Below are 22,867 nucleotides of genomic sequence, written 5' to 3' on the forward strand. Positions count from 1 at the left end.
ACTGATACCAGAAACATACATATCTCTACCACATATATAGTATAAGGATATCAGGTCAGGTACATTTTCTTGTATATTTATAAGTCTGAAACTTGGAAAATTAAGTTTTATTTTTTATAATCAAGAAGCCAACAGTTTAAAAAAAAATATTAGGATTTTATATAATTCCAGACTGTAAGGTATTACTTAAAACAATATTTGGCTCAGTTGACAATAAATATATAGATATAAATCTGATACTACAAATTATAGAATTGTCTTAGAAAAAAAAAAGAAAAGAATAGTCTTAGCATACTTTAATATCAGTTCTATAATAATTTCTTATCAATTATGATGCAATACACCTTATAAATTCCTCATAAAAAGCAGAGCAAAGAAACATGCATTAAGGCCTTAATTTAATATTTCTGGATAAGCTTTTAAAAAATATGTAACATTATTGGATAAAATGTTACAATTATTTTGTTGAAAATAGTAAAATATCAAAAAAATTATAAATAAATATAGCAAACATATCAAAATATTAATATTTTAGAATCGTTTTCTATATATATATATATATTTATGTATTTTTTCAATATATTCAATCATTCTAAAAGTTTATCCAAAAATATGAAATCATTTGAAAAGCTTATACAAATATCTCAAATCTGGGACAAAATTAATTAGGGGAGTAGAGAGATAATTTCTGATAGAGTATTATGGACTATGTGGGCTATTTAACAAATTGAAAATGTCCTCAAATGGAGCAGCTAATTTTCTCCATATAGATTACAGACATGAATAGGTCATTAAAAAAAACAGGTTGCTAAAAAAACAAACAGGAAAACATGTATTTTTTTATTATTGAATATAAAAGATCACATGTTTTAGTATTTTTGAGTATTATTTCATAATGTATGGATATATCTATTAACGCTAGTTCTCCATGCATCTTCTATTTTTCAATGCTCTGTGATGGCAGACATGTTTAAGCCCTCTCTGGTTGGAACCATTACTTATTTGACTGAAGTCGGTGCAGAATGTGAATTTCTGAAATCAGTACTGGACACTTTGAGATGCTTGGAACATGTGTATGATATCAGGATTTGTGAATGTGCTCTAAGATCTCAATAACCTGCATGGCCTTGCTCAGATAAGTGGTGCACCCGACAAAAAAAGGACTTAAAGACGGCTGCCAAACAGACCATGGCTAAAGCAAGAGAAAATACACTAAAAAGATATATTTACAAAATACACACAGAATACAATACATGCAATATTTTATTTCAATACTAAAAAATTATTTTTTCCTTTAATTACAGTACATTTTAGTATTTAACACCTCACTCTAATAATACACTCTGTAAACACTTCATGAGAGTTATTCAATGCATTGAATGAATAATGTTTCCTTCTACAACACATGTAATGCAACATAGAAACACAAACCTACAATAAACAATAATTCATGGCAACAGGTTTTTAGTTTATAATAGGACTGGTCTACCCATAATGCTTTAGCTGTTGTTATGCTCCATCTCCCATCATCCTCACTAGGCTTTGGGCTTATAATACACCTCTCAATAACTTCTAAACTCTTTAGAACACTTTGAAGTTCAGGAGTAGAGTGTGCAATAAATGACTCTAAAGATTTTCAATACCTTAGTTTTGTAGGCACCAGATATAGATTTATATATGCATATATGTATATAATATTTTTCTGTTTTTTCCCATTTTTTTATTCATGGCTAATAATCATAATACAGTAGTAAAGGTTACTCATATATCTCAAAACTATATCATTTGATTCACAGTGTTACTCAGAAGATATTACTGAATTTGGGTGCATAGGTACAAATCTCTTTAAAAATAAATTGCAAGATAATCGGAAAACTATAAGCGTTTCATTTAATGTTGCCAGTTGTAATAATCGCAGGAAACAACTAGCAAATATAGTTGATCCTATAAAATTAGAATACAGTTAACTGTCCCTATACAACCATATTTTTGGCATTGCCGTAGAAAACACAGAGCAGACCTTCATACAATACAAATTCTCTTATAGACAAGAAATGTTCCTTCTTGCAGAGCCATATTCCTCAGATGGTTGACAATGCTATGGGATACATAGCTTTATATCCACAGACTTCCTGCAACTTTGACATAAATAATGTTGCTTACACATCAAGGTAAGAGTAATTGGGTTGATAGATTTATCTAAAATCATTATGAACATGTAGAGTTTCCACAATAAAAATCGGGTTGTATACATGCTCCCACTGAACTTCAATATGACTCATGTCATTTCATGGTGGGAGATTTTGCATTTAGATCAGGACATTTTTGTAGATTATTTCATTTGTCATATTTTTACTAAAGAGAACAGCCGTATCTAAACTTCAGGATTGCCTTATGATACTGGTGATTGAAAGAGGTTATTATTGGTCAGACCCACTTCTAGGCTTCAGGCTGCTCTTGCTTACAGGAAAAAAATCCCAAGCAAACACAAGGAGAGTCCATAGAGCGCTACATTGAGTAACACTCTCACTTCAACATCCACAATCACAGAAATGAACGAGAACTGTGATTTTTCTTAGTAGCAGCGGAATACTTCTAGATGCTTAGAAATACAGCAGAGAACTGTGATTCAACATGACATCCTGCTTCTTCGGTCTTCAGTTACTTAATCTTGTGTTTCCTTCAGATTTCCTGCAGAAAGTCTACTGGGAAAAGTCCTACCTTTCGTCCTGTCAAGACTTTTATGTAACCATTTAATTCTTCTCCTTTCTGCACCACGATCTAGCATTGGAAGACAATGACATTAAATTAATTCTAGAAAGAGCTTCTGTCAGCTCTCTTAGAGGGAAACTAACATGAGACCTCAAAATTGAATTATATAGTACACCATAGTGTAGTTTTCTATTAAATATGTGCATAATATGTGATTGCTGCACCTTTAAGATCAAGTCATCTACGTCCTGACATCTTACTTTTCTCACCTTCCTGAACAAAATCCAGTTAATGCCATTAAATATTTTACTTTTCCTGAATACTATCTGATTAAAAGCTTAGGTGGCAAATTTCCTTGGCTTGTTTCATGTGCAAACTGATCTGGTTTTTCAGAGGAAGAAATGCACGCCTTGCGTTCAAAAACTTTCTTCATAGTAGCAAAAATGGAAAATATTGACATAATTGTTTCTCCACTTTAAAACATATTGCATTCCAGAAATAATTAAAAAAATAAATTATGTTGGTAGCAGTAGTATAATAAATGCTTACTTTGTGAAAGTTATGTACTAAACTGCAGTAGGACTCCCTTCATCATGTTGGCCTTATATTTCAATTAAATAGGTAAATAGAGAAAGTGAGTGTGAGGCTGGTGAGCATTACCGTGTGGCAAACTAGGCAGCTGCCTAGGGCGAACCGGCTGGGGGGCACAATCTTTGGGTGACCGGCAGTAGTCAAGTGTACTACACAGCACTCACCCTCTTACCAGTCACCCCATGTAGCATTGCTGAGTGGACCGCAGTAGACGATCTTCTGTATCCTCTACCTGATCTGACAGGAAATGCTCAATGAGAGCAGAGATAGCTTCCTGTCAGACCAGTTGGAGGAAACAGATGATCCTCTACAACAGTCCACTTGGCCACTCTACATGAAAGTAAACGGGTGGGAGGTAGAGACCATAAAAGTATGAGAAGATGGGGGGTGAATGAACAAAGATACACAGAGAGGGGTTAGGAGGACAAGAAGACACACAGAGGGCTATGGGGGGGGGGACAAAGAGATGCACAGAGGAGCTTGAAGGACAAAGAAACACGCAGAGAGGCTGAGGAAGGGTGCACAAGGGGCTTAAGAAGAAGAATAAGGAAACAGGAAAAGGGCCTGGGGTTAGAAAGAGACACACAAAGGCCTGGAAGAGAGAGACACAGACAGGGACTCAGGGGGAAGAGACACAGAGGGCCTGAGCGAAGGGAAAAAAGAGACACACAGAGGGGTTGGGGAGAAATAGACAAAACAGTTGTTCTTGTTTAGGGCATAAAATAGTCTAGCACTTGCTCTCTGTAACTATAATATTGGGGTTAGTAGACATCTGTACATTGTCCTGCCATATCCCAAAGCCCAAAGCTAATATTAAGGTGGCTTCTGATTCACAGGTGAGTGGTGAGTAATAGTGATAACGTAAAAGTGTAAGAGCACCAGTAATCTGTTTGATAAAAAAATTTTAATGGACCATGCAATAACAAAACTTTTTATCACATTGGACCCTCAGTAGTACAGAACATTATTATCCAACATGGAACAGTGCATGAATGTAGATGAGATGATTTTACCTGGTCTTTTTTCAGTGTGATCTGTCCAATTTCTCTATTTCCTACAAAAGAACGGGTTACTTTGTATACTCTTTCCCCAGCTCGTACTCGGATAATGAAGTTAGCAGGCATATAGCCAGCTTTCTCGCCAATTTTGCCCTAAAGGAGAAATTATTCAATTAAAATCCTCAGAATAGATGTGGATTCATTGATAATGAACAATAAGGTTTCAATGCTACCTTGTTTCTTAATATCTGTTTCTATGTCTCAAAAAATAACAAAAAAACTTTCCCTTCATCAAAGCAGGTGTAACTAAGGTGCTTTCTGTATTAATGTAAACCATCTGCATCAATTATTGTAAAAAAATCTGTACTTTTTTGCACCAATGTATTGGTCCCTCTTATTTGCCTTGATGTCCCTTTAAAGGACAATTGTCATCACATTTTCACATATTTTTAAAAGTTTATCAAATTCAACCAAACAATAATTGTTTTTTATGACATATATTGAAGCCATGTTGGGCAACATCCTTCTGTTATCTGCCAACTGCTGCTCAACCTAACTTGCCTGCTCCTAGAATTTGTTCTGAAAGTGCACCCACAGGCAAGTTAGGTTGAGCAGCAGTTGGTAAGACAACAGTAGAATCTGGCTCAATAGGAATGCTCAGCCAGATTCCTAAAAAGGAAAATGTTCTAAAAAAAAATAAAACAAAATTATATAGCATTGTATATTGTGCATGCTTTACTAGACCCGAGATATTAAAAATTAAAAATAGATTATTTCCATCAATCTCAGATCTCGTATTTTCTTGCACTTGACAAATAGGAATGTGCTCCAAGACCTGGAAGGTTACCCAAAATCTCAGTGGATAGGTCCCCAAGTACCAGATTCCACTGTTAGATAGATACCAGCAGAAATTTGATGTCATGACACTTACCCTCCACCACTCTTCATTGGAGTCATCAATAACTGTGATTCTATCCCCAGCTCTGCAAATAAAAAAATGCAGGAAATTTAAAACCAAGATACAAAAATGGTTTACAGGTGAAGCAGAGAAGAACATTTAACCTGGCATGAAAGGTCGTACACGATAGTAATGAAGATCAAAGCCGCGTCCTTTGTGTATGATGAAATGTACATGAACAAATGAATGCAAATCTGTGACAAATTGCATTGACTAAGCATGGAATCAGTCAGTAAAAGACAAAGAGGTTGCTCATCAATAATTGAATTGTGTAGGCACCAAGCATCCTCCTGATAAAATGAACAGACTATAGAGATTAGTTAGGAAATAATCAGAGAAGCTAGAAGGAGTGCAGGGAAAATACAAAATTCTCAAGACACCTTGTAATGAGGGCTTAACTTCAAATTTTCAAATAGGGACTGAGTAAAAAAAATATGAAAAGTCTATCAATGTAATAGGCTAAGATAGAAAAAAATATTACACTCAAATAGGATTACAATATAATTACTTGAGTCATTATACACAACATACCATTTATGTAAACCAATTTTACAGTTTAATCAATCGTTCATCCCAAATAACTTTAGTGGGAAGATTAAATTAAGGAGCAGTCTGTGCTTTTGGATCAACAGTATAAAGGAATGAGTTTCAAAGATTTAGCTTGATTAAGTAATTTTTTTTTTTATTGAAACTCAGTTTTGAAATGTAAACGGTAAACTCTGGGCATCAAAGCAACTTTAGGTGAGGTGAATGAAGCAGTTAAAGGGAATCTCCAGTGCCAGGAAAACAATCCGTTTTCCTGGCACTGGAGGGTCCCTCTCCCTCCCACCCCCCAATCCCCAGTTACTGAAGGGGTGAAAACCCCTTCAGTCACTTACCTGAGGCAGCGGCGATGTCCCTCGTCGCTGCCTCCTCCTCTGCGCCGCTCCTCCTTCTGTCTCTGTCTGCCGGTGGGCGAGACTGAACCCGCCCACCGGCCGAGGAGACCTAATGCGCATGCGCGGCAATGCCGCGCATGCGCATTAGCGCTCCCCATAGGAAAGCATTGAAAAATAATTGTAATGCTTTCCTATGGGGAAATGAGCGATGCTGGAGGTCCTCACACAGCGTGAGGACGTCCAGCGATGCTCTAGCAAAGGAAATATTTGCTAGAATCCAAGAAGTGACCTCTAGTGGCTGTCTAGTAGACAGCCACTAGAGGAGGAGTTAACCCTGCAATGTAATTATTGCAGTTTATAGAAAACTGCAATAATTGCAATTGCAGGGTTAGGAGTAGTGGGAGTTGGCACCCAGACCACTCCAATGGGCAGAAGCGGTCTGGGTGCCTGGAGTGGTGTGTCCCTTTAAGTGTGTATAGATTTTGCCGCTGCTCAACTCTTTGCCATTTAGGAGTTAATTCACTTTTGTTTCTGTTTACACAGCCCTAGCGACACCTCCCCTGGCTGTGACTTACACAGCTTTCATGAAAAAAAAGGTTACATTTTCAATCAGATGTTAACTTTTTTTAGAAGTTATTATCTCCTGCTCTGTAAATTAAACTTTAATTAAACACAGGAGGCTACTGCAGGGTCTAGAAAGCTATTAGCACAGCAGAAGATAAGATATTGTCGATTAAACAGACTGTGCAATACAGGAACCTAAAATATCTAAAATATCATGAAGGGAGGTGTGACTAGGGCTGTATGAACAAAGTGATTTAACCCCTAAACGGCAGAGAATTGAGCAGTGAGACTGCAGGGACATGATTTATACACCAACAATCTGTTTCATTAAGCTAAAGTTATTTTGGTGCCTATAGTGTCCATTTAAGACAAAATAACCAAGTAAGAATAGGGATAACATAGCAATTTTTTCCAACTTGCGTAATACTGGACTTATTTTTGTAAAATCATTTTTTAATTCACAATGATTCATTATTTTATAAAGTAACAAAATAGGTTACATTAATAGTATTTCAGATAATTATACTCATATCAAATATCAATTCTTCTGTATGCTTACATTTGTTATGAATAGACAAGGTATCCCCATTTATGCCATATGGGACATTTGTTTTGAACACCATTACAAAACTAGGCTCAGATGTGCTAGAATAACATCCACTATAGCATACATGATTAAAACAGGATTAAATATTTCCACTCGCCCAGTAGACATTGCTGAGTGAAAATTCCACACTTGCAAGTAGATATTCACCCCTGATGAGTATTCCACCAATTCTCCAGACTTTCAGTTGTAACAAACGCCTGTCTAGTAGCATAAGACCTGACATTTTAAATTCTGATTAAAACAGCTTCTTAAATGAGTAGTCTAGGTTCATAACCACAACATACTAATATACTGGGTATGGTGCCACTATTCTTTTTAGTAAAAAAAAATTTGAGAGACATGACCAAAACTAAGAGATCTCAACTATTATTAACCCACTCAACTATTGCTAATGCGAAAGTTACAGTTCCACATAGTATTATTAATTACATGTGTGAAAGGGAAAAAGCTGATAGCGCAAACTTCAGGTTATAGTTTTACCTTTTTGCTAAGTATTCACAAATGGGTCCTATTTTCAGTAATAATATTTAACTGTGGACCCTGTATACAGTGAATACAAAACATAGCATAGTGTGTACTGTTGTAACAAAATAGAATTTAGTGAGAAAAAATGGCACACACATTTCAGAGCCAAATAAGTGAGGCTCTGAACTATAGAAGCATTTCATCCACTTATTGGGATAGCAGGGTCTGGTTGTTCCTCCCACAGTAGGAAGCTTGAAACTTTTCTCCAGGAACTCAGGAACCCGGCGTAGGTTGTTAAAAAAGGAATTTATTACATCAAATATAAAACAACAAAATAAAATAAATATCAAGTTTTTCAACCATATGTGGTCTTCCTCAGGTGTGGTATGTCTTACCTCTGGCTTGCACATCTATAAATACTCTACTGCCAGGTATAGACACAGGTGTGACTACTGCCTCGGTAAATTAATGGCCAAATATGGCCATGGCTGGAAGTAATCTGCAACACGATGGTGATACTTCCGGTTTCGGTGTTATCCTAAATAGCCACCTTCAATGTGGCTAAAAAGTCTCCTGTCCGAGGTGTTCCTAGGTGGTGCCATTTTTTCTCACTAAATTTTATTTTGTTACAACATTACACACTATGCTATGTTTTATATTCACTGTATACAGGGTCCACAGTTAAATGATATTACTGAAAATAGGACCCATTTGTGAATACTTAGCAAAAAGGTAAAACTGTAACCTTGAGTTTGCAGTATCACTTTTTTTCCCCTTCACTTTGTCTTTATGCACAGTGTATGAAGTGACAATACACTGAGGTGGTTTTAAGCTGTACTGGTTTATATTTTTGGATTTTTAGCGCCTGTTTTTCTCTTCTGTTGTCTGTACTTTTTTGCATCAATTACATGTGTGTCTTAAATACCATTCATTCATACAAAGAAAGGTACAGGCACAAGACTTCTGTCTTCAAGCACAAGTTAATTGAATCAGAGATAAGGCAACGTTTTGACGCTGCTGTAGAATTTTTATCAAGGCTTCATAAAGGCTTTATAACAGTGCCAAAATGTTGCCTTACCTCTGATTCAAAGACAGTAGTCATGTGACCAGACCTTTCTTTGTATCGCTGGATGAGTTGGATGATTCGCTCCAGTTTGTGTGAGCACCTTGATGCTGTCATTAATGGTGGGCATGTGCAATCCTTTGTTTGCTTAAAACAAATCATTGGCTGAGAGGTTCTTCAATGGCACTATAACCACTGCATCAGCATGTAGTGGTCATGGTGCCTTGATTGTCTGTTAATCTAAACCTCCTTTCTAAGATGTCAATGAATGCATTCATTTTAAACTTCCACAGAGCAGCAAATGCATTTAAATAATCAGTTTCACCTTCCTTGTGCTGTCGATGCTATAGCCGTCCTGCAGCCAAAGATTACAATTTTATTACAGGAATCTTTATTGTCCTATAAAGAGTCTCCAGAGGACATTCGTTAAAATTAAATGATTCAGGTCAGTGGAATTATTATAATTATAAGGTGTATGCTCCTGAGTAGTATAAGGTGTATGCTCCTGAGTACCAAATGATCCCGTAGATCCTTCTGCATCCGTGCCATTCTAATTTGTAATTTAAATGGTTGTATTTGATTGAATCTCTGGTCTTATCAATTCAAATCTATAAATCCCCTAATTCCGGAACCTTATTGCTCTACATTGTAGCCAGATCAGCACACAATAATAATTAGCCAAACAGGTCACATTAATAGCAATTCAGATATCTATACTCACTGGAAATCAAGGTCATCCTTCTCCAAAGCTTTAAAGCGATAGAGGGCCACAAAGTAATGAGATTGCATGAAACCACCTCTCACTCCTGGCTGAGTCTTTTTATTCTGCAACCACAACAAGGAAGAGGTTCAAAATTTAAGCTACAGTGAAAACATGTAATAATACTGTAACCATAGTTTGAGATATTGCACCATTCGGTAATCTATCATTATTTAAAAGAAGAAAAACTACCACAACAAGAGGACATAGTCTTAAATTAGAGGGGCAAAAGTTTAAAAATAATTTCAGGAAGTATTACTTTACTGAGAGGGTAGTGGATGCATGGAATAGCCTTCCAGCTGACGTGGTAGAGGTTAACACAGTGAGGGAGTTTAAGCATGCATGGGATAGGCATAAGGCTATCCTAGACTTAAGATAAGGCTAAGGACTAATTAAAAGTATTTTAAAAATTGGGCAAACTTGTTTGGCCGAATGGTTCTTATCTGCCGTCAAATTCTATGTTTCTATGTTTCTATAACAAGTTGAGATAACATAATGTGATATCTAAAATGTATTAACCGTCACAAGGAGTTCTATAGCTCTCTGCTCTTTTTATAGACCTAACGAGCAAAGTGATACAGTAGTGCTGGATACATAAACAATTTATCCTTACTGGACATTATCTCTTACAATATATCACTATATGCATTATAGTACATGCCATTTGATGTTCTAAACAGATATGTAGTATGTTTCATAATGGTTTACTGACCTGGTTGATACAACAATTGCATTTTAACCTAGACTAATGATTTAAATACAAGTACTGATCCCTTTATTTAACTGTAAATGATAGCACGGCATTATGTTTGACACATTACAGCATGTTTATTTAGGTCATGGAGACTTTACTAACTGGCAAACACAGGGGAAAATGTTTATTATGAATTGTTTATATGTGAAATAAAAATGAAATTCTGGCATACAGTTTTATTTATAGCATACAAATCCAAAGGACAAGAAAGATGAAAACGATAATGTCAATATCACATGTTCCATTCAAAGATGCAACTAGCAAAACTACACAAACTAGCAATGATAGAAAATGGAAACATGTACCCTCATTCTGTGCTTAAAGGTAATTCGGAGAAACATAGCAGTCTCTTTAACCCCTTAAGGACCAAACTTCTCGAATAAAAGGGAATCATGACATGTCACACATGTCATGTGTCCTTAAGGGGTTAAAAACAACAGAGAAATTACAAATAACTTGCAAAATAGCGGAGTAGAAAAATATCTTGTCTCCCTTGGAGGTGGTTTCTACCTGCACGATTTTGGACTCAGTAGTGCAAACTGGGGGTTTGTGAATAGGACCCTTAATGATAATTTTGTTTCATATTTTGTTTTAAGTCTGTAGCTTGCAAAAACATGTATAGGATTTGCCATTCTGAAGCATCTGGAGCTCTCACTTTGGCACTTGGACATTAACAGAGTAGTTGATGAGAAGTGAAAGCAGATGCAACGGGAGATACTACAAATAGCATATTAAACACAACTAGTAATTATGTATACTAAAACAAGGTTTAAAAAAATGTAAAAAGTCAATGTGGTCTGTGACAGAAATTGCAAATATTGCTATAAATATTGCTAGAAGAAGAATGTAGCTTGTGAGAAACCGACCAAATTGTCAGAATAATGAATATCATGTACAGGGAGTGCAGAATTATTAGGCAAATGAGTATTTTGACCACATCATCCTCTTTATGCATGTTGTCTTACTCCAAGCTGTATAGGCTCGAAAGCCTACTACCAATCAAGCATATTAGGTGATGTGCATCTCTGTAATGAGAAGGGGTGTGGTCTAATGACATCAACACCCTATATCAGGTGTGCATAATTATTAGGCAACTTCCTTTCCTTTGGCAAAATGGGTCAAAAGAAGGACTTGACAGGCTCAGAAAAGTCAAAAATAGTGAGATATCTTGCAGAGGGATGCAGCACTCTTAAAATTGCAAAGCTTCTGAAGCGTGATCATCGAACAATCAAGCGTTTCATTCAAAATAGTCAACAGGGTCGCAAGAAGCGTGTGGAGAAACCAAGGCGCAAAATAACTGCCCATTAACTGAGAAAAGTCAAGCGTGCAGCTGCCAAGATGCCACTTGCCAACAGTTTGGCCATATTTCAGAGCTGCAACATCACTGGAGTGCCCAAAAGCACTAGGTGTGCAATACTCAGAGACATGGCCAAGGTAAGAAAGGCTTAAAGACGACCACCACTGAACAAGACACACAAGCTGAAACGTCAAGACTGGGCCAAGAAATATCTCAAGACTGATTTTTCTAAGGTTTTATGGACTGATGAAATTAGAGTGAGTCTTGATGGGCCAGGTGGATGGATTGGTAAAGGGCAGAGAGCTCCAGTCCGACTCAGACGCCAGCAAGGTGGAGGTGGAGTACTGGTTTGGGCTGGTATCATCAAAGATGAGCTTGTGGGGCCTTTTCGGGTTGAGGATGGAGTCAAGCTCAACTCCCAGTCCTACTGCCAGTTTCTGGAAGACACCTTCTTCAAGCAGTGGTACAGGAAGAAGTCTGCATCCTTCAGTAAAACATGATTTTCATGCAGGACAATGCTCCATCACACGCGTCCAAGTACTCCACAGCGTGGCTGGCAAGAAAGGGTATAAACGAAGAAAATCTAATGACATGGCCTCCTTGTTCACCTGATCTGAACCCCATTGAGAACCTGTGGTCCATCATCAAATGTGAGATTTACAAGGAGGGAAAACAGTACACCTCTCTGAACAGTGTCTGGGAGGCTGTGGTTGCTGCTGCACGCAATGTTGATGGTGAACAGATCAAAACACTGACAGAATCCATGGATGGCAGGCTTTTGAGTGTCCTTGCAAAGAAAGGTGGCTATATTGGTCACTGATTTGTTTTTGTTATTTTTTTGAATGTCGGAAATGTATATTTGTGAATGTTGAGATGTTATATTGGTTTCACTGGTAAAAATAAATAATTGAAATGGGTATATATTTGTTTTTTGTTAAGTTGCCTAATAATTATGCACAGTAATAGTCACCTGCACACACAGATATCCCCCTAAAATAGCTATAACTAAAAATAAACTAAAAACTACTTCCAAAAATATTCAGCTTTGATATTAATGAGTTTTTTGGGTTCATTGAGAACATGGTTGTTGTTCAATAATAAAATTAATCCTCAAAAATACAACTTGCCTAATAATTCTGCACTCCCTGTATAACAAAACGGTGTTTGTGAATTTTGTATTCTGACAGCTTGAATTAGGGTTAGGGTTAGAGCTGGGGTCTTGAGGAGAAGGACAGACTCTGTGGAGGTCTAAAACACATCAGACATCTGTTTATTTGACTGTAGTGTTTAATGCAGTTGAGGTTTTTTTAGTAAAGTCCATCCTTATTGTCCTTCCGCTTTTACATGTATCACTGATGTAAGCATGTGGAGCACAAGAGGAGAGCATTGGAATTTAACATATTCATTCAGTAGCAGAGGAATAGGTTTAGGGTAATTGTTAGTGGAAACCCAGGTAGGGGCTAAAAGTTGCTAGGTTTGGACGCCCAACAATGGCGGACGCTAAGGACTCACAACTGCGAGGCGTGGGCCTAGTGCCGGGAAAGTCGCATGACCTCACAGCAGATCCCCAGTTGAGGCTCAACAAAATCTTCCAGCGCTTCTGGCAGAAGCTGCAGTGCCTATTTTCAGGTACCACAGCCAGACCAGACACGGGAAGCGGGAGAGCCCAACCCCGATTAGGGAAAGGGCCTTCCAAAAGTCGCATGCAGAACGGAAAACCTGCCCGCAACACAGCGCATCTAACTCCAGGGCCGTTGAGGGCCACAGGCCCCAGCAAACACCACCAAGCCACGGTGAAAGCCCCCAAGTCAGCACACAGAAGACCTTCAAAGCACAAGCGGAGAGACGCAAAGCGCCAAGCCAAACTCACGCGGCAGGCCTACAGGGCTCCTCAGTTTATCCCACTAGGGCAGCATCAGAGACACACTAGTCCAAGAGTCACCGTCAGGAAACTACAGATACAGACGCATGACAAAGTAAGCGACTGGGCCAGCCACTCCATCGGGTTTCACCGAACCAACGAGGCAAGTTCCAAGCTCTGGAGCAGGGGAGGAATCCCACTGGGGACAATGGGACCCTCGCTTCTCCCCTACCGTATTGGGGTGGGCTGAATTTGACATACACAGTTGAGAGGGCTACAAGACGCCTACACTCCAGAGTGTGCCCTTGTGCTGCTGAAAATATACAACCTTAAAATGTATCCTAGCCTCTAACATATCATTTATTTGCCTCTTAAACTTAAAGATTATTTACGATAAGCTTAGAGTAAGCGACTGTATTCTTTTGTTTAGCACTCTGAAATCTAGCGTATTGATACCAAGCGTACTGTTTTAACTATCCAAGCTCTAGAATGTCTCTTTTGTTTTTCTATTGTAATCTCAATCTACGTTTAAGCCTGTTTACCATGTAATATATAAAAAAAAAAGTGCTTTGTCTATCTAATACCCACTGTAACAAATGTTTAGCAATCAACGTATGGAATGCCGTTGGGGTACCATATGTAAGCCTGTAACCATTATAAGCACTGCAAAAATAAAGAATTAAAAAAAAAAAAAAAAGTTGCTAGGTTTGCAATCAGGTGGGGCTTGTGGCATGAAATGTAACTACCTGGCTGAGTATGACAGAGTAAGATCACTCAGCATCTTGAAGGCAGGTAACCTCAATCAAAATCCTCTCCCCAGCCCTAAGCCCTTCTAGCTTTACCTCTCACTCACAATCCAACTGCAATTCATCCCTCACTGAAAATAGCATTATCCTAATTTATCTTATGAGCCAAATAATGAAGTAAAGGTAATATAGAGATCAAATATGCAATGTGTGTAGAGAGAATTAAAGACGGTAGCTAGAAGAAGACAGTTTGAATTTGGAAGAAAATAGATTTATGGTTAACCTTTTTTAAAAAATATTTTAGGTGCATGGAAAAGCTATCCATCAGAAGTGGTACAGACAAATAACACGGCATACTTGAGATAGACACATGGTAATCCTAAACTGGAAATAGATCAATAAAGCTTCATTAGGTGCAAATACTTTTTATCAGCCATAAAGAAAATGTCTAAATTTGTTTCAATATTTTTTTTTATTTAATCATCTCCTCTAACAAAAAGCAATAGAGACAAAAAAAAAAAACTCAGCATAAGTCAATTCTCCTTGCGGTGTGGAACGAGCCGAACAATTACTATGAATTTATTGTGATCAAGCAAGTCCTCGGGTTAAAGAATACATTGTTTTTAATGTTTGCATCAATTACCTTTGCATCCTGTGCGTTCTTTTCACCTTTCTTGTCACCGTCAGGGGAATCTAGAATTAAACAGTTCAACAGTTGAGGAGAATGACAGCGCGATGCGTCCACGTTTTATTCGTAGACCGTAAAGCACTTTTCAGAAACAATTAAAACATTGGGCGTGCAATTACTATTACTCATTTATAATTGCTGCTCATTATCTTCCTCGAGAGGATAAAAGAAGGACTTGTCCTTCTGCACAACCAGAACACTGACCTTTATACCAGAGAGAATCTTGCAGAGATCATCCATTGCTACATGGGTTGCTCAGGAACAAGCGCCAAACATACTTACAGGGGTGCTGGAGAGGGGAGTTTTTCGACCTACACTAGGCGTACTCCATGATGTAGAACCGAAAGGCCAATTAGGAGTTTTCGCAATGGTTTCAATGGTTTCAATGGTTTCAATGGTTTCAATGGTTTCAATTATATGATGTTTTTATTGAACGATTGTTATTGCAAGTATTTGATTAAGACAGCCATGAATGTTGAGCACTAGATTCTCTTAGCAGAGTAAGAGTTTACTCTATTTACTGAATAGCAGTCCCTACATTGAAGTCTATGGGAAATGTCTATTCCATAAATTGACTAAACCCTTTATCTGCTAAGAGAAATCAGCCCTTAATTGTTGATCTACAATGTCTTTTGTCTGGCAGAGAATTCTAGGACGTTTAAAGGCACTATTACCACTTCACATCATTGAATTGTTTATAGTGCCTGGAATTCTCTGGCATGTCCCTCCATGCAGTGTTAAACAATTTTCAAGCAGTTTAACACTTAATGAGAGTATCTGGCATCCCTCAGACCATCCCTTTCTGTAGATAAGACACACTTCCTTCTAGCCATACCAACTGATGCCAGCAATGGGTGGTGTGATAGCTGATAGTGTGACACACTCAGCCAGTTACAGCCACCCATTGCTCCTCAGGTTAATCCTTCCTCATTAGCCCAATCAGCACAGACGGGACAAGCTGTGTAACATTTAAACATTAAAAATGGTTTAATATGGAATGGAGGGACAGTTTCAGGGGACTACAGATGATATAAAGACTTACATAGTTACATAGTTACACAGCTGAAAAGAGACTTGTGTCCAACAAGTTCAGCCTTCCTCACATATGTTTTTGCTGTTGATCCAAAAGAAGGCAAAAAACCTAGTCTGAAGCGCTTCCAATTTTGCAACAAACTAGGAAAAACATCCTTCTTGACCCCAAAATAGCAGTCAGATGTTTCATTGGATCAAGCAGCTATTACCCCACTAATTAGAAATTATATCTCTGTATGTTATGTTTTTTCAAGTATTTATCCAATTGCAGTTTAAACATCTGTATAGACTCTGATAAAACCACCTCTTCAGGCAGAGAATTACATATCCTTATTGCTCTTATTGTAAAAAAAAACTTTTCTTTGCCTTAGATGAAATCTCCTTTCTTCCAGCCTAAATGTGTGATCTCGTGTCCTAAGTATGGCCCTGTTTATGAATAGATTTCCAGATAAAGGTTTGTACTGGTCCTGAATATATTTGTATAATGTTATCATATCCCCTCTCAGGCGCTATTTTTCCAAACTAAACAGATTTACATTTTTTAACCTTTCTTCCTAACTAAAATGCTCCATTCCTTTTATCAATGTTGTAGCTCGTCTCTGCACTTTTTCTAGTGCCCAATATTGCGCAGTGATTTATAAAGAGGCAAAATTATATTTTCATCCCGAGAATTTATGCCCCTATTTATACATGACAAAACCTTACTGGCCTAATTTGTTGTCTATAGCAATTCCCAAATCCTTCTTGTGTGTGGTTATCCCTAGTTCACTACCATTTAGGGTGTAAATTGCTTGTGCATTCGTGACCCCGAAGTGCATAACTTTGCCTTTCTCTACGTTAAATTTAATCTGCCATTTTAGTGCCCAGTCCCCCAATCTATCCAAATCCCTCTGCAGCAAGGCAATATCCTGCTCACATTTTATTACTTTACAAAGTTTTGTGTCATCTGCAAACATTGATACATGGCTTTCAATGCCTATTTCAAGATAATTTATCAATATGTTAAATAGAAGCGGTCTCAAAACAGAACCCTGAGGGACACCACTTACCACTTTAGTCCAGCCTGAAAATGTACCATTAATGACAACTCGTTGTACTCTATCCTTAAGCCAATGTTCTACCCAAGAACAAGAATATTCATCTAGACCAATTTCTTTTAGTTTGAAGACTAACCTACTGTGCGGAACCTGATCAAATGCCATGGCAAAATCCAAGTAGATCACATCCACTGCAACACCCTGATCTATACTTCTACTTACTTCTTCGTAAAATGCAATTAGGTTAGTTTGACATGACCTATGTTTCATAAAGCCATGCTGATCATTGCTAATAACAAAGTTCTTCCCAGTGAATTCCTGAATATTATCCCTTAATAGCCCTTCAACTATTTTCCCAGTCACAGAAGTTAAGCTCACAGGTCTATAATTTCCAGGCAAGGATTTTGAACCCTTTTTAAATATAGGAACGACATCTGCCTTCCTTCAATACTCCGGTACTTCAATGAGATAAAACAGTTACAGTGCCTATAACAGCAGTAAGCAACTTTCAGCACTCCAGATGTTGTGGACTACATCTTCCATGATGCTTTGTGGCATTATGGCTGTAAAAGCATTATTGGAGTAGCAATCCACAACATCTGGAGTGCTGAAGGTTACTTACCCCTGACCTACAGTGATCTTTAAATTCAGCAACAGCTGTAAGAACAAATATAAGAAAACCATGGAGTAAAGGGGATATTACTGAGGAAAAAAACAGTACTTTTTTAAAAAGAACTGGGGACTGGGAGATATTTCCTCACCTCCTTCCTCTTTTCCCTCCACTTGTTTGGGTGGCTCTGGTTCCTCATCAATCATTGCAGCAGGCTATAAAAGTGCATAACAAGAACAAATATCAGTGACACACCTCCAAGCAGATACACACAAGGACAATTTTAATGAAAAGGTGGACTTTTCATCCCTAAACATCATAGGATATTACAGATATAATTACCATATCAGTGTTCCGATTCTTCCCTTATCAAACATAGAGCATGGTTTCATGGGACTAAAAGCCTGAGGAGCCATTTCTAAGTTCTGAATCCAGCATCAATTCATTATATTAAAGAGACAGTAATGCTTTAACTAACTAACTTAATGCAAGCGAAAACGTTTAGAAAAGTTCAAACGTTTAAAATTGATGGGAAATTAACCTTTTTAAAAAATAAAAGCTTCGCTATAAGTTTTACTATTTTATAGACCAAGTGTTTACTTCCTACAGTTTAGTATAAGTCAGATTAAAAGCATTGAATTCAAATTTGTATAAATCAAAACTGTACAGAAATCTAAGCAATATATTGCAATACACAAATACATAACAAAATTAAAAAATCCAGGGTCAAAGAAATAATTTTATAACCATGAAATACCATTGAGTAACTGCTTTTTCTCTGGGGGGAGAGGGTAGGATGCAGGGGGGTGGGGAGGGGCTTGGGTTATAAAATAACCTAGAGGCAAAAGAGAGCAGAGGTCTCTTCATTGCTTGGTGGGTAGGAGAGACATTAGGAATATGCTTTTAATCCTTGGTGGTGAGGTCAATATAACGAAGCTGTAATCTCCTCTCAGGGATCCTTCCCCAACCCCATGAAGCTACAAGACTAAATGACTAAGTGACTGGTCCCCTGGATTCCTTAAAACATGGGAAACTCCATCATTAAAACAAATTGGTTTATATTATAATCTGTAACTGCAACTTTGCTCCTTCACACATGTCTGTGTGGAATAAAAGCGTGACCTCATTTCTTCAATAAACTGACCCATTCAAATATATAGTTTTGCAATAAAATGAAAGACATATAGATACGTGTCTCCAAATTTTGTTGGTCTAAATAGGTTTAGATTGACTCAGAAATATACCACATTAATGATATTATATAGTTAGAATAGGTTTATAAGTAAATATACAATAAAATTACCATTTTAGTAACTTTTCTGTAACAAAGCTTCAGACAGACACAGTTTCCTTACATTTTTCTTGTCATCTTGTCCTTTTTTTCTTTCTTTGTTGGCCATGACAACTCCGGTCCTCAGAGTATCAAAAACAGGATCAGTACGATTAGCCGCAGCTGTGTGATAGAGGTACCAAATACACACAGTTAATGGGAATACTATCTTTAACACGTAGACAAGTATTTACTTAGTTCCTTAGATGCTTGAACTTTTTCCATACAGCGGAATGAAGTAGAGAAAGGGGGAAAATAATTTGGTGACCTTGTGGGTGGTATTTATAGTTAGTTAATGGTCTGAAATGTATTTAAGGGAATTTTAAGGCCAGTCCTTCATTTAAAAAACAAAAAACTAAAGACTAATTTATTAAAATATATAATAGTTTTTTTTTTTGCATGATACACTATAAAATAAATGTGTAAAAATAAAAACAACAATTGGAGAGACATTCATATAGGCAGTTGCTAGTTAAGTAAATGGGATTTGCTTTTCCAGTATAACCAGACAATGTAAAATAAATATTGTAAAGATTCCAGTTAGCAGGTTAAATTTTACCAAGGTTCACAAATATTTTATTTTTTAAAGTACAAGTTTTAATGCACAATCTATAATGCATGTAATGCACAGTGCACAGTGGCTAAATAAGACACCAGGCACAAAAAATGATAAGTTAATTATCACCCACTTCCTGCCATTAATTACTATTATTATTGACGTTTATATAGTGGCAACATATTCAATAGCGCTTTCATTTTTTAAAATGGGGTTATTAGAGAAAACAACCAGAAATAAATAAGTTATTAGGGACTCTTCTCAAATGACTTTACAATCTAGAGGAGGTGACGTTTGAAACCACAAGAGGAAGATGAGCATGAGATCAACACGCATGTGGGAAGAGTTAGAAGGAACAAGAGTGAAGTAGACTGTGCAGCCATTAATTAAGTTAGAGAGTGGACAGACATATTTAAAGAATGAAAGTTTTAATATTCTTTTTCCAAGGATAGAAACTAGGGGAAAATCTGATGGGGGGGCTGGCTGTTCCATTGGAATGGAGCTGCCTGTAAGAGATTCTGTAGGAGAAAATTAGCAGAACGATAGCAAACAGAGGACAGGAGAAGGTCACTAGCAGAGGGCGTATCTATGAATAAGTGAAGAAATGTAGTAGGGTAGAGTACAAAGTCCAATGGTGCCTATACAAATGCCTATACATACCAGTGTCCTATATTGCTTACTTCTTTCCCCCAAATTGCCAAAAATAGAAGACAGATAGGGAAAGCAAGATTGTACAATACAGTAGAATAATATCTTTCAATAAAACCAGGTATTTATTACAAAAAATTGGACCATTACGTTATTAACATAAAATAAAGTGCATATTGACTTTTTCTGAAAAGATCAACATTGTAGAAGAGTTGCCTGGTGTAGATAGGTAATGATGCAAGCAGCCAATTATTAATAAAGTTTACTGGGTGGATAACAATGAACATCACTAACTCAAAAGAGCCAAGCTCCAGCACTCCCAAAATACACTTGGCTGCTTGATGACACACAGTATTATGTACTAAAGTGAGAATACAAAGTGAGTTTAAAGTGATTTTCAATTTTAAGGACAGAAAAGCTGATATGAAAGCATAGTTGACTTAGATTGACCTTAAAGGGACACTACAGGCACCCAGACCACTTCTGCCCATTGGAGTGGTCTGGGTGCCAACTCCCACTACTCTTAACCCTGCAAGTGTAATTATTGCAGTTTTTTATAAACTGCAATAATTACCTTGCAGGGTTAACTCCACCTCTAGTGGCTGTCTACTAGATAGCCACTAGAGGGAACTTCCTGACTCAGCACAGATTATCTGTGCTAGAGCATCGCTGGACATCCTCACGCTGTATGAGGACCTTCAGCGTCGCTCAATTCCCCATAGGAAAGCATTGAACATCTTTTTCTATGCTTTCCTATGGGGAGACCTAATGCGCATGCGTGGCGTCTCCTTAGTCTCCTCGGCCGGTGGGTGGGATCAGTCTCGCCCACCGGCCGACGGAGTAAGAAGGAGGAGCGGCGCGGAGGAGGAGACAGCGACGAGGGACATCGTCGCTGCCTCAGGTAAGTGACTGAAGGGGTTTTCACCCCTTCAGCAACTGGGGGTTGGGGGGTGGGAGGGAAAACGGATTGTTTTCCTGGCACTGGAGTTTACCTTTAAATTTGAAATTCACTCTGATTGTTCATTCCAGTGTCTGGTCCTGAGAGAGATAAAAAAAAGGAGTGATCGTGGTAGATGAGTGATGACACCTATGTATGTACTTTATCTTATGTCAAAAACAGTCCCGTTTTTGGTAATGATACTTGGCCTCTATCAGGGTTATTCCATAGAGTTAGAATTCAAAGTGAATTTCAGTTTTAAGGCCAGAGTAGACACACTGATAGCATTGCTGAATTTGTCCAGTATGTACCTTGAATTTGAAATCCCCTCTGAATTCAATTTGAATACTTACTTGAGTGAATAATCCTGTGTATGTGCAGCATCTCAGCAAGATTAAAGTCATAGAAGGAGGATCGGGCTGCAGGTATAACTTGGCCTCGGCGTGGGATTTAAGGTGAGGTTGTGGTTTTAGGATGGGGAGGGAAGTACCATGGCAGCAAAGTTACCCCAAACAAAAAACATTGTTTTATTGCATCACTGTTTTTGGTTGGAGTAACGCTTTAATTAAAAGTCTAGACATATGGAGCATTTTAACAAATGGGACTAAGACGTGTTTCTATTTTGACTTTTTAAAGTTATTATGAGCAAAAGCATGAACAACTGTTTTTTTTTTTTTGTTTTGTTTTTCATTTTCATAATTTTTTTTCATAATTAGTTTATATTAAGTATACATTTTGGGTATAAAAAGAAAGTGACATTTGTCCTTTAAAAAAACAATATATATAGTATGTATGAGTGCATTTATATTATGGAAGAATGAAAACACATAATGGCCTTGCTTATATATGAGTTAATATTTTGGGGTAAATATGTATAATTATTTATTATTTTATTTATTTTTTAAATATATTTTTTAAAATAGGATAATTTTTTTAATTTTTAAATTTTTTAAAATGATTTACCAGTTTATACAAAAATATAAAATAATTTAAAAAGCTTATATAATAAAAAATATTAAATCAAGGCCAATGTCAGAAAAGCATCAATCATGAAGCAGGGAATTACATTTCAGTAGAAGATTGCTTTGTGTGATTGTAGAAAAAAAAAATAGAAAGCAAACTGTACAAAAAGTATTTCAGTAGGGAAAGGATGAAATAATACCTGGTGAGTTGGTTCATATAAGGACTAAATATCCTATGCCTTGTAAGAGGCTCAAACAAGAGATAGTGCAGTCATTTTGTCCATCGGTTTACACGGGCCCGGCGGCCCTGGGGGGTCCAGCCACCTGGGCCCCACGTGGAGCCGCGAAACTGCCGCAGGTGCATCTGCACCGGGGCCCATCAGGTGGCCCAAGCATTTAGAGCCACCCAATGAGCCCTATATCTTCAGGGGCCTGGTCAGCGCTGCGGCCGTGTAATAGCGCGACCGGGCCCATTTTTTTAAATTTTTTTTAAATGCGGCTGCGCAAGTGCTGCTGGGAGGAAGTGACGGCCGGTCACTTCCTCCCAGCTTACTCCGCGCGGGGGGGAGAGACAGCAGAGGCAAGCAGAGGCATCCGCTCCCATCATCTCCAGCCACCATCCTGCAACCTAAAGGTAAGGAAGAGGAGGGTGGCTGAAAAATGAGGTGTATGTGTGTATGTATATCTATGTCAGTATGTATGTGTGTATATATCTATGTATGTATATATGTCAGTATGTATGTATGTGTGTATGTATTTATCTATCAGTATATATGTCTGTTTGTGTATGTATGTATGTCTGTCAGTATGTAT

At 37.5% G+C, this 22,867-nt stretch overlaps 1 protein-coding gene across 3 annotated transcripts in view; it reads right to left on the bottom strand.

Annotated features, from left to right (window-relative positions):
* Positions 1-1,262: 1,262 nt before the first annotated feature.
* STAC3 (SH3 and cysteine rich domain 3) overlaps positions 1,263-22,867 on the bottom strand; it is a 92,397-nt gene continuing 70,792 nt past the window's right edge. For all 3 annotated transcript variants that reach the window (XM_063427376.1, XM_063427359.1, XM_063427367.1), the window contains exons 5-11: positions 18,977-19,074; positions 17,773-17,836; positions 14,898-14,947; positions 9,558-9,661; positions 5,233-5,284; positions 4,317-4,454; positions 1,263-2,781 (exon numbers count right to left, since the gene is read on the bottom strand). In XM_063427376.1, the coding sequence (XP_063283446.1) occupies positions 2,683-2,781; positions 4,317-4,454; positions 5,233-5,284; positions 9,558-9,661; positions 14,898-14,947; positions 17,773-17,836; positions 18,977-19,074 (605 nt within the window). In that variant the 3' untranslated portion in view covers positions 1,263-2,682. The remainder of the gene's footprint in view (positions 2,782-4,316; positions 4,455-5,232; positions 5,285-9,557; positions 9,662-14,897; positions 14,948-17,772; positions 17,837-18,976; positions 19,075-22,867) is intronic.

The sequence above is a fragment of the Pelobates fuscus genome, chromosome 1, assembly GCF_036172605.1.
Source record: "Pelobates fuscus isolate aPelFus1 chromosome 1, aPelFus1.pri, whole genome shotgun sequence".
Taxonomy (NCBI): domain Eukaryota; kingdom Metazoa; phylum Chordata; class Amphibia; order Anura; family Pelobatidae; genus Pelobates; species Pelobates fuscus.